Source organism: Ovis canadensis, chromosome 2 (genome assembly GCF_042477335.2).
Source record: "Ovis canadensis isolate MfBH-ARS-UI-01 breed Bighorn chromosome 2, ARS-UI_OviCan_v2, whole genome shotgun sequence".
In the NCBI taxonomy this organism is placed as follows: Eukaryota; Metazoa; Chordata; class Mammalia; order Artiodactyla; family Bovidae; genus Ovis; species Ovis canadensis.
Genome location: NC_091246.1, coordinates 209,087,148 through 209,099,887, shown reverse-complemented (window position 1 = coordinate 209,099,887; position 12,740 = coordinate 209,087,148). Strand labels below are relative to the sequence as shown.

The following is a 12,740-nucleotide window of genomic DNA, read 5'->3' as shown; positions in this document are numbered from 1 at the left end:
GACAGTAAAGCATATGCCTACAATGCAGGAGACCTGGGTTCAGTCCCTGGGTTGGGAAGATCTCTTGGAGAAAGAAATGGCAACCCACTCCAGTGTTCTTGCCTGAAAAATCCCATGGATGGAGGAACCTGGTAGGCGACAGTCCATGGGGTCACAAAAAGTCAGACATGACTGAGTGACTTCACTTTCTTTCACTCTAGTTCTATTTGAAATTTAGAAGTATACTTCTCATTTCTCTTTTCATCAAATTCAAGTTTTCCTCTTAAATCTTTGAGCATATTTATAATGGCTTTTTAAAAATTTCTCTTTACTAATTTTATCATTTTTGTCATTACTGGACTTGTTTCTGTTGATTTATTTTCCAACTGGTAATGGATTACAAATTGCTTATTCTTTGCATTTCTAGTAACTTGTTATCAAATATTTTCAGTGTTACATTGATGTTTGAATCTTGTTGTCTTATTTGGAAAACTGTTATTTTGGCAGGTCCTTAAATTACTTGCTGATAACATCAGTTCTTTTGAGTCTTGTTTTTAATCTTTGCTATCTGAGTTTGTAGATCACAAGATCATATTCCATTATGCTTTATTCTAGCATTAATTTAATTCCACTACTAGCAGGTACAACCCTTCTAGGATCTTTTGATTGTCTCAACTTGTCATTTTCTTGGGCTCCAGAATCACTGTGGACAGTGACTGCAGCCATGAAATTAAAAGATGCTTGCTCCTTGGAAGAAAAGCTATAGCAAACATAGGCAGCATATTAAAAAAGCAGAGACATTACTTTGCTGACAAAGGTCCATCTAGTCAAAGCTATGGTTTTCCCAGTAGTCATGTATAGATGTGAGAGTTGGACCATAAAGAAGGCTGAGCACCAAAGAATTAATGCTTTTGGACTGTGGTGTTGGAGAAGACTCTGGAGAGTTCCTTGACTACAAGGAGATCAAACCAGTCCATCCTAAAGGAAATCATTCCTGAATATTCATTGGAAGACTGATGGTGACGCACCAATACTTTGGCCACCTGATGTGAAGAGCTGACTCATTGGAAAAGATCCTGATGCTTGGAAAGACTGAAGGTGAGAGGAGAAGGGGACGACAGAGGATGAGATGGTTGGATGGCATCATCTACTCAAACGACACGAATTTGAGCAAGCTCCAGGAGATGATGAAAGACAGGGAAGCCTGGCATGCTGCAGTCCATGGGGTTGCAAAGAGCTGGACATGATTGAGCGACTGAACAACAACACCGTTCATTAGGTTTTTACCTCTGTCTAGATGAAACTCAAGCCTTTCTTAGCTTTGCATAGGAGAGTAACATAAGAAAGCTATGAAGATGTGGAGGAAAATATGAATGTAATGAGAACAGATCACTTCGAAGCTGAGAAACAAGAGGAGACCTTGAATCTAAATGAGGCAGTGTGGCTAGAAATAAGTGAACACAAGAAAAGAACATTTGAAGGATAAAAATGTTAGGATTGGACAATTAGGAAATCACTAAATAGTACCTTGTCAGAAATACAGAAGCAAATAGGAGGTGCTAGTCTGGAGGATATTATTCAAACCTACTAAACCTTGAGTGTATACTCATTTTGCAAGTAGGCAACTGGTAATCTTGAATTTTCACAAAATTTCATTAATGCTTATAAAAATAAAATGTATAGGGAATAGTAGTTATTTTAATGAATATTAATTTTGTTCATCGTTTGCATTATACCTTTGAGTGTCTAAGAGTTTGTTTTTAGCTCTGCATGTATTTATAGTCAACTTCTCTTCCTGCATATATGATAATAATAATAATATGTATGTCATATATTCATGGCAGGAAAAAAATTTGAATAGTTGCATAGAATTCATAGTATTATTATTTGGATGTATTTGGAGTTCTTATTTAAGTGATCTGCTAAGGGTTGAGAGGAGCTTCTTTGTTTAAGGTTTTAAATGTACCTCATATCTGTGATTATATACCTCATGTTTTGGTTATGAAGCCACTGCTTGTCTTTCTATATGGATAGAATTTTCTAATATGGTCAGCCTCCTCATATTTGATTAATGTCAGGCTCCTCATTTTTTAATTAAAGTCAAGTAGTTGAAATTTACTTTTTTAAGGTACATTTAAGGTACATATTAAGAAGAGGTGGCAAGAATACATGGAAGAACTGTACAAAAAAGATCTTCACGACCCAGATAATCATGATGGTGTAATCACTAATCTAGAGCCAGACATCCTGGAATGTGAAGTCAAGTGGGCCTTAGAAAGCATCACTGTGAACAAAGCTAGTGGAGGTGATGGAATTCCAGTTGAACTGTTTCAAATCCTGAAAGATGATGCTGTGAAAGTGCTGCACTCAATATGCCAGCAAATTTGGAAAACTCAGCAGTGGCCACAGGACTGGAAAAGGTCAGTTTTCATTCCAATCCCAAAGAAAGGCAATGCCAAAGAACGCTCGAACTACCGCACAATTGCACTCATCTCACATGCTAGTAAAGTAATGCACAAAATTCTCCAAACCAGGCTTCAGCAATACATGAACCGTGAACTTCCTGATGTTCAAGCTGGTTTTAGAAAAGGCAGAGGAACCAGAGATCAAATTGCCAACATCCGCTGGATCATGGGAAAAGCAAGAGAGTTGCAGAAAAACATCTATTTCTGCTTTATTGACTATGCCAAAGCCTTTGACTATGTGGCTCACAATAAACTGTGGAAAATTCTGAAAGAGATGGGAATACCAGACCACCTAACCTGCCTCTTGAGAAATCTGTATGCAGGTCAGGAAGCAACAGTTAGCACTGGACATGGAACAACAGACTGGTTCCAAATAGGAAAAGGAGTACATCAAAGGTGTATATTGTCACCCTGCTTATTTAACTTCTATGCAGAGTACATCATGAGAAACGCTGGACTGGAAGAAACATAAGCTGGACTCAAGATTGCCAGGAGAAATATCAATCACCTCAGGTATGCAGATGACACCACCCTTATGGCAGAAAGTGAAGAGGAACTAAAAAGCCTCTTGATGAAAGTGAAAGAGGAGAGTGAAAAAGTTGGCTTAAAGCTCAACATTCAGAAAACGAAGATCATGGCATCCAGTCCCATCACTTCATGGGAAATAGATGGGGAAATAGTAGAAACAGTGTCAGACTTTATTTTGGGGGGCTCCGAAATCACTGCAGATGGTGACTGCAGCCATGAAATTAAAAGATGCTTAGTCCTTGGAAGAAAAGTCATGACCAACCTAGACAGTATGTTCAAAAGCAGAGACATTACTTTGCCAACAAAGGTCTGTCTGGTCAAGGCTATGGTTTTTCCAGTGGTCATGTATGGATGTGAGAGTTGGACTGTGAAGAAGGCTGAGCGCCGAAGAATTGATACTTTTGAACTGTGGTGTTGAAGAAGACTCTTGAGAGTCCCTTGGACTGCAAGGAGATCCAACCAGTCCATTCTGAAGGAGATCAACCCTGGGATTTCTTTGGAAGGAATGATGCTAAAGCTGAAGCTCCAGTACTTTGGCCACCTCATGCGAAGAGCTGACTCTGGCAAATACTCTGATGCTGGGAGGGATTGGGGGCAGGAGGAGAAGGGGACGACAGAGGATGAGATGGCTGGATGGCATCACGGACTCAATGGACGTGAGTCTGAGTGAACTCTGGGAGATGGTGATGGACAGGGAGGAGTGGCGTGCTGTGATTCATGGGGTCACAAAGATTCGGACACGACTGAGTGACTGAACTGAACTGAAGGTACATTTTCTTAAAATAAACTTTGTTCTTTGCCAGAGTTAGAACATGTTTCTCTGTGCCACCCACAAAGGAAATACCCGATGTCTTTAAAAAATGAGAGGGTTGAGATGACATCCTGTATTTTCTGTATTTTAAGCCCTAGTATTTTAAGCATATTAAAAAGGGAAACTTTTTTTTTTTGTAAACTGCTAAATTTGGAAGGTGTTAAATGATGAAAAGCATTTGGAATAAGAAGCCAGGAGCAAACACATAAAGATAGAGAAGCCCAAGTGTGTTCAGAGAAGTGTATGCAGGGACAGTTAGAGACGTGCAGGTGAGAGCAGTGATGTAAAAGATATTCAAGACTTTAAATGTATCACATCTTTAAAGTAAAAGTGAGTAAGTACTTATTCTAGTACCAGTGTAGGACACTGTGCTGGAATGTTAACATTACTGTTTAGCATTTAACCGGTAAATATTAATTTTTTTATATCTAGCTTCTGGGAGAATATAGTAGAATGTAACTTTTCCATATTTTGAAGAATCCTCCCACAGAGGTCAAATTCTACTATTGAAGAACAAATCGTTTTATTCCTTTTGAACTCACTATTTTCTGCTGATTGTCTTGTTGCCTTTTTTCCCCCTCAAACATTATGAGTTATTTGAGATCACGTGTCTTTTAAGTGGCTCTAAATAGGTTAAGGAGGAAATAAATTGAAACCTAAAGCCATAGTTATATTCCCTAAGCAATATAGAGTATAATTAAAAGTCATGATATTATTTTTACTGTGGAAGTTCTTATAGAGAAAGACCAACTGGAATTCCAGGATACAGCAATAAAAATCATTGGCGACATGATCTTGACTAATGTTTCTTGATTGTCTTATTTTCAGAGAACTAATTTCACTGATTTTTCTCTGTAGCCTAGTAAATTGGAATATATTGGATTCATTTACATGGAATCTTCTCCTCAGATGTCTGCTCCAATGAAGATGTCCCTGAAGTTGAGCTTGTAAGCCTGCTAGAAGAACAACTACCCCAGTATAAACTCAGAGTGGACTCTCTCTTTCTTTATGAAAATCAAGATTGGACTCAGTCCCCTCACCAGCAGCAACATGCATCTGACACCCTCTCTCCAGTACTTGCTGAAGAGACTTTCCGTTATATGAGTGAGTATTTGAATTTATCCATTGAACTAAAGATCATGAGTGTCTTGTTGATTTTTACAATATTTGACATCCCTAAATGTTGTTTAGTTTGTACCTATTTTAATTCAAACTGCTTTAACAACATGAAGAGATGACTCTAATTGTGTTGTGTCTGAACACAGAAAGTTTATCGTTTTTAAGAATCTGAGTGTCCAGGGTTGCGAGCATACCCAGAGGTTTCCATTTCTCTCCTCTTTTCCTTCGTACTTTCCTCAGACTGAGTAGAAAAGGAAACTTTATTTAAAAAGGAGTGAACGTGTTTCAAATTTTAATATCCCTTTATATTTGTTATCTTAATAGTTTAATACTTAGTCTGTTAAACTGACATAGTCACAGGAACTTGTCAAGTCATTAAGAAGCATAGTTCCTGGATACATAAGTAGTTTTAATGATGCCGAGGAGAAATACATGCACACTATATAATCATCTTCATTATTTACATAAGGATTCAGAGAGAATATTTCAGTGAGAAACTAAATCAGATATGTCCTAAATATAGATCTGTTTTATCCCACACTCTTAGAAAATGACAAAATTAAATAGAACACTCTTTAAACTTTAAAATATAGAGATTTTGTTGTTGTTGTTGTTGTTGTTGTTGACCTTATTCCAAAAATCTGCATTCAGGCTGAGCTTACCTTTTTTTAATGCATTCACTATAAAGATGTTGTATGCATAATAGCTATTAGAATACAGAGTAAGTCTCTGAGTTCAATTGATATATTTGTAAAGCTATTTTCATTTGAATTATATATGAGATTGCATCAGCTCCTAGATATTTGCCCAGTGAGTCCTTCCATGTTTTTAAAGATTCTAGCTGGAGAATGATTGTTGTGAAATCCTCATTTTCATAGTAATCATTAACTTTTAATGGTACTTTCCTACAACCATGTTACTTACTGCTCAGAAAAAGAATTTTAAACTTTGTTTACACTTGAATTAAGAACTCAAATAAAACTGTTTTTGTACAGTTTATTCTTTTAAGTAGCTGAATATTGGGGCTCTTAAGATTTTCTTAACTTTCTAGTTTGAGAAATTACTTACTTGAGATTTCTGGAGAATGCTTTTTAAAAGGAACATTTTTAGATTCCATTTTCCTTTGTGCCATGAGTTTTGAGATTTGTGAGAAAATTTCAAACTGAAATTTCGTCGGGATAAATTTAGTTTGTCATTATTTTCATAAAGTGGTACAGAAAGTACCCTTAGTTTACATGTTCTTTGTTCTATACATCACTGGAGGGGAGACTAGCTAGAAAGATGTTTTAGGTTATGATTTAATGGAGTTGGTGTTAGGATGAATTTTACATAAAAAGACTAGAAAATAAAAGGTAAACAGATTCTAAAATACTTGGTTTATAGGTAAACAAGAGTGTAATTAAAACTAGAGGTTAATAGGATGTTACAAGATCCATACTTTCAGGATCTGGAAAACTGTCCTATTCCTTTCATCTAACGGTACTATTTTCACTTCAACAGTTTGAAAATTAAACTACATATGATTTACTAAGATCATGAAGCAAATAATTAGAATTATCATTGGTTCACTAATACTTTTTCTGTGTACGTGCATGTTTAGTTGCTAAGTCATATCCGACTCTCTGCAATCCCATGGACCGTAGCCCTCCAGGCTTCTGTGTCCTGGGATTTTCCAGAGTAGGTTGCCATTTTCTCCTTCAGGGCATCTTCCCAACCCAGGAATTGAACGTGTATTTCCTGCATCTCCTGCATTGTCAGGCAGATTCTTTTTAATCACTGAACCACCTGGGAAGCCCACTTTTTCTCTATATTGTATTTTAATTTCACTGTTATTTTAAAGTTATCAATTCTTTGGGTTAACAGTTCACACAAATATAAATAGACTTCATTATGAATTTGTATCTTATGAATGTAGAAGATAAGTGATTTACTTTATTTAGCAAATTGACCAAGGTCTTAAAAAGCATGATACAAACCATTCTGTCATCCTTTTCCACTGTTTTCTGTCCCCCCTGAGATGTCAAGATTTTTTGGTTTTGAATATTTACTATGGACACTGGCAAGTGATCCTAGGATTCAGCTCCCTGGTTCTGTTTCAGCCCCTTCATGTTCCTAGTTCCCTCACATGGCAATAGACATGTGCTCATTAAAATGAATTATGACAACTAGTAAAAAGAGATGCCAAGCAGAGGCACTTTCTTAGTTCACACAAAGAAGCTGAAGGTACCACAAGAAGAAAATAATGAAATTTGGAAGGAAACGGGCAAAAGTTTTGTGATAGGAGCCTGTCTCACATGAATAAAAGGATACTGGTTGTTCTCTGAAGCCCCTTCCAAACCAGAAAGAGATTGCTTTCGTGTGTTTTAAAAGTAAACAGTGGATGGATCCAGAAAAATAATTCCCTCCTAGTCCCTCCCATGGGCTTCCCTGGTGGCTGAGTGGTAAAGAATCCACATGCAATGCAGGCGACACGGGAGATTCAGGCTGGATCCCTTGGTTGGGAAGATCCCCTGGAGGAGGACATGGTAACTCACTCCAGTATTCGTGCCTGAAGAACCCATGGACGTGCCTGAAGAACCCATGGACAGAGAAGCCCGGTGGGCTACAGTCCATGGGGTAACAAACAGTCAGACATGACTGAAGCGACTGAGCACACATGCAGTCCCTGCCATACACACACAGTTTAGGATACTCAAAGAAGGTTTTGCTTGCAGGGTTTTCTAATTTTATTAAGAGAGTCCCACAGTGACATGTGAGACAAGCAGTGCAATCAGATCACACCATGACAGAAAGTACCATTTGTTCATGTGAAGGCTCAAAGTAGAAACCTAATCTGCTTTTCAGGGTATTTTTTATTTGGGAATAAAAGATCACCTTAGATTAAAGGTTAATCTAATAAAAGGTTAATCTCCAGAGTAGGTTAAAGGTTTAAAGGTTAATTAATTAATTAAAAGTTAATCTAATAAAAGATCACTTCTAATGCATAAGGAAAGGGGGGGTGGTTATATAAGTTTATTTAAGGCATCAGAGGAGAAGGGGACGACAGAGGATGAGATGGCTGGATGGCATCACCAACTCAATGGACGTGAGTTTGAGTGAACTCTGGGAGTTGGTGATCGACAGGGAGGCCTGGCGTGCTGCAATTCATGGGGTCGCAAAGAGTCAGACACGACTGAGCGACTGAACTGAACTGAACTAAGGCATCAGCATCACTTGGTACTTGTTAAAAACACAGATCCTGTGTCCCCATCCCAGATCTACTGATTCAGAAACTCTGGGGGCAGGGCCTAGTCTGTTTAAATTAAATAAGTCCTCCTGCTGGTGCTGATGCACACAGATTTGAGAACCAGTGATCTGAAGCATTGTCACCAAAACGGGCCACTTCACAGTGACGTTAATTGGAGAAGCTGAGAAACAAGGGAGGGTGCAGAATTTTGCAAAGAAGTACAGTTTTAGAGATTATTACTTTTGGCTGGTAGTTATACTTTTCCTCTGCCCTTGAAACTCATTAACCTTTACCTGCAGGAAGGAAACACAACAGGTAATTCTCAGGAAGCAGTAACCATAAGTCTAGTCGTAGAGGTGAGCGGATTTATAATTCCTTTTGACCAGTTCCATGGAAGAATTAAGTCATTTGCCCTAAGACATCTATTGTAGAATGAGTTACCTTATCACTTACACATCATGTCCCATCTAGGTATTATTAGTGAGAAAATTGTCTCTCAAATCATTATCTATGGGGCTTAATTCTCTCTTGGAACCCCATTGAGAAAGGCTGTCCTAGATGTTACGTATGATCATTCTCCTTTTTGTTCCATCTCAGTTCTTTTGAAGGCAGTTTTTTGTATTGCAGAAATGTTCTCTGTATTATAGTAGCAAAAAACACTTCTCTGGCGTTAAAACCTCAAAACATGTCTGTAGTTACCAGGAGCTATTCCAGCTTTTACTCTGTCATGCAGGAAATGTTTGTGTTTCATTTTTGCTTTTGTTTCTTCATGTGGAAGAATTGGAGAGTGATGAAAGATCAGAAATCTTTTAAAAATTAAATAATTGTGGTAAAAACTCTAACCTTGAAAAAGGATATTTGAGAGAACTATTCAGGCACCATCTCATGTAAATAACAGGGATGTCAAAATGGGTCAACACTGGCATTTTCCATCCTGAAAATGACTGGGGGGAGTTGGTATAAAACTATGTATTATAAAGTAAGAATTAGTGGAAAAAAATAGAATTAGTGAAGAAAAAACATCTCCCCCATGTTTTTTCAGGAACATTAGATTCTCTGAATATTAAACAAAAACATTGAACATTAATTAACAACCTTCATAAACCAAAGCTGTTCTGTAAAAATGTTTATCATCTCTCTGATGAATAATTCTTTCTTAGACTGGAAACAAGCACAGAACATTGGTAATTTCTGTACCATTTTGCATTTTTATTTTAACCTCTGAGAACTGAAGGGAAAGTAGAATTTGATAGGATTAATTATAATAAAGTTAGTCTGTTTGGCCCTGCATTCGTGGTCACAGAATTAAAGTGAAGAATTAGTCTATTGCTTTGAAAGCATTTAATCATCATGCCTAAATGCCAAGAGAACACTCAAGAACCTTGCCCTGAGTGCTTTTGGAATCATTCCAAGCAGCCTATCTTTATCAGGAGTATTGTGTTACCGAAAAGAAGACAGAACTGATTAGGCTACAGAGAAGAATCCTTTGTGTTCCTTTATCAATTGAGCAACTCTGTGCAGTTGAGTAGCCCAGCCATTGGCCTTGGTGGTCTACAGACTAAACAAACTGGAGAATTCTGGTTGCTTTATCTAACTTTTTTGTCATAATAAATACTTAAGCATTTGAAAATTCATTTTTCCCTTTTGGAGCCTTTTAAGAAGAGCTGCTGATTTCAGTGTTGACCATCTGGTGATGCCCATGTGTAGAGTCTTCCTTGTGTTGTTGGAAGAGGGTGTTTGCTATGACCAGTGCGTTCTCTTGGCAGAATTCTATTAGCCTTTGCCCTGCTCCATTCTGTACTCCAAAGCCAAATTTTCCTGTTACTCCAGGTGTTTCTTGACTTCCTACTTTTGCATTCTAGTCCCCTATAATGAAAAGGACATCTTTTGGGGGTGTTAGTTCTAGAAGGTCTTGTAGGTCTTCATAGAACCGTTCAGCTTCTTCAGCGTTACTGGTCAGGGCATAGACTTGGATTACTGTGATATTGAATGGTTTGCCTTGGAAATGAACAGAGATCATTCTGTCGTTTTTGAGATTGCATCCAAGTACTGCATTTCAGACTCTTTTGTTGACTATGATGGTACTCCATTTCTTCCAAGGGATTCCTGCCCACAGCAGTAGATATAATGGTCATCTGAGTTTAATTTACCCATTCCAGTCCACTTTAGTTTGCTGATTCCTAGAATGTCGATGTTCATTCTTGCCATCTCCTGTTTGACCACTTCCAGTTTGCCTTGATTCATGGACCTAACATTCCAGGTTCCTATGCAATATTCCTCTTTACAGCATCGGACTTTGCTTCTATCACCAGTCCCATCCACAAGTGGGTGTTGTTTTTGCTTTGGCTCTATCCCTTCATTCTTTCTGGAGTTATTTCTCCACTGATCTCCGGTAGCATATTGGACACCTACCTACCTGGGGAGTTCATCTTTCAGTGTCCTCTCTTTTTGCCTTTTCATACTGTCCATGGGGTTCTCAAGGCAAGAATACTGAAGTGGTTTGCCATTCCCTTCTCCAGTGGCCCACATTCTGTTAGAAACAGTGGCTGAGTTTATTTTGGGGGGCTCTAAAATCACTGCAGATGGTGACTGCAGCCATGAAATTAAAAGACACTTACTCTGTGGAAGGAAAGTTATGACCAACCAGGACAGCATATTAAAAAGCAGAGACATTACTTTGTCCATAAAGGTCTGTCTAGTCAAGGCTATGGTTTTTCCAGTAGTCATGTACGGATGTGAGCGTTGGACTATAAAGAAACCTGAGCACCGAAGAATTGATGCTTTGAACTGTGGTGTTAGAGAAAACTCTTTAGAGTCCCTTGAACTGCAAGGAGATCCAACCAGTCCATCCTGAAGGAGATGAGTCCTGGGTGTCCATTAACTGATGTTGAAGCTGAAACTCCAATACTTTGGCCACCTGATGCGAAGAGCTGACTCATTTGAAAGGATCCGGATGCTGGGAAAGATTGAGGGCAGGAGGAGGAGGGGATGACAGAGGATGAGATGGTTGGATGGCATCACCGACTCAAAGAACATGGGTTTGGGTAGACTCCAACAATTGGTGATGGACAGGGAGGCCTGGTGTGCTGCAGTTCATGGGGTCACAAAGAGTCAGACACAACTGAGTAACTGAACTGAAGAAGAGCTGCTACTTTTTATTGCAAAGATAACATTTGTTCTTCATTGAAAATTAGCAAAAAGCTGACAGGAGAACAACAAATCAACTATAATCCGTACTCAGAGATCATCACTATTAACATTTTAATGTATATTATTTCAGCCTCTCTTGTATATAGATATGTATAGATATGAGTACCTACGCTAGTGTTCTTGCCTGGAGAATCCCAGGGACGGGGGAGCCTGGTGAGCTGTCGTCTATGGGGTTGCACAGAGTCAGACACGACTGAAGCAACTTAGCAGCAGCAGCAGCATAGATTTGAGTGCATGCTAAATCACTTCAGTCATGTCCGACTCTTTGTAACCCACCAGGCTCCTCTGTGCGTGAGATTCTCCGGGCAAGAATACTGGTGGGTTGCCATGCCTTCCTCCAAGGAATCTTCCCAATCCAGGGATCAAACCCACCTCTCTTAGGTCTCCTGCATTGGCAGGCAAATTCTTTCCCACTAGCACCACCTGGGAAGCCCATGTATAGATATACCCACACCTTAAAAACAAAATCAGGACCTATGTTGTTTTATAACTTGTGTTCACAGATAAGTACTCTAATATTTCATCAGATAAGAGCCTTTTGATCTTGGTGGTACTATGGTAGAAAAAGCAACATGGTGTAAAGAGCCCATCATTGAGAATGAGCAGACCCAAGTTTTTTCTTAGGACCTTGTGAGGTGCAAGCTGCTATCACCTCCTTATTATATCTTGGCTTTGCCACTAATAGTTTGCTTTGCTGTCTTGGATGTGTCACATAATTCCTCTCAGTCAGGTTTCCTCATATAAGAAAATGAGAACATTAAACGAGATATCTTCTTAAGGTTCAGCTTGTAATTATCAGACTATGACAGATGGTTAGCATTTATAGGAAATATATTTTAGTTTCTCCTCACTAAAACATATGTTATTCCAGACATTTCTGTAATTACTGGGTCCTTCATTTTCAATTCCCCTTGTATCATGTGTGACTTGTATCTCACAGTGTTATTACATTCTTAATTTACAGGTTTTACTTCAAATTAAATTTTCCACTTCATCAACTCTTGTCAGTCATATAATATAAGCCATGTCCTGCAGTTTTTAAATTAGTAGTCTAATTAAAAACTGTCTTTAACTGAGTTTCCAGGATTCCTGGTTCTTGCTTTGAGTGTTAATCCTGGCTTATTGGTTTTCATCCCTAGCTTCACATCAGAACATCTGGCCTGTTTTCCTTACTACTTGTGCCCTGGGGTCCCTCGAAATGAACTCAGTTAGAATCTGCAATTGAGACTCACTGCACTGTGTTACATTTGTCTTTGCAAACACTGGCTAGTTTTTTGTAGTTTAGAGTGTAGTTATATTGACTTGATTTTTCCCCCCTGTATTATTGAGACCGGAAGTAGAAGAGACCACACACTGTATGTATCTGCCTTAATTTTTAATCTTTGTTCCTGAGCTATGCTAC

General features: G+C 38.5%; 1 protein-coding gene across 1 annotated transcript in view; it reads left to right on the top strand.

Annotated features, from left to right (window-relative positions):
- TRAK2 (trafficking kinesin protein 2) overlaps positions 1-12,740 on the top strand; it is an 84,837-nt gene that overhangs the window by 39,133 nt on the left and 32,964 nt on the right. The window contains exon 3 of the mRNA XM_069578000.1: positions 4,693-4,887. Coding sequence (XP_069434101.1) covers positions 4,693-4,887 — 195 coding nt within the window. The remainder of the gene's footprint in view (positions 1-4,692; positions 4,888-12,740) is intronic.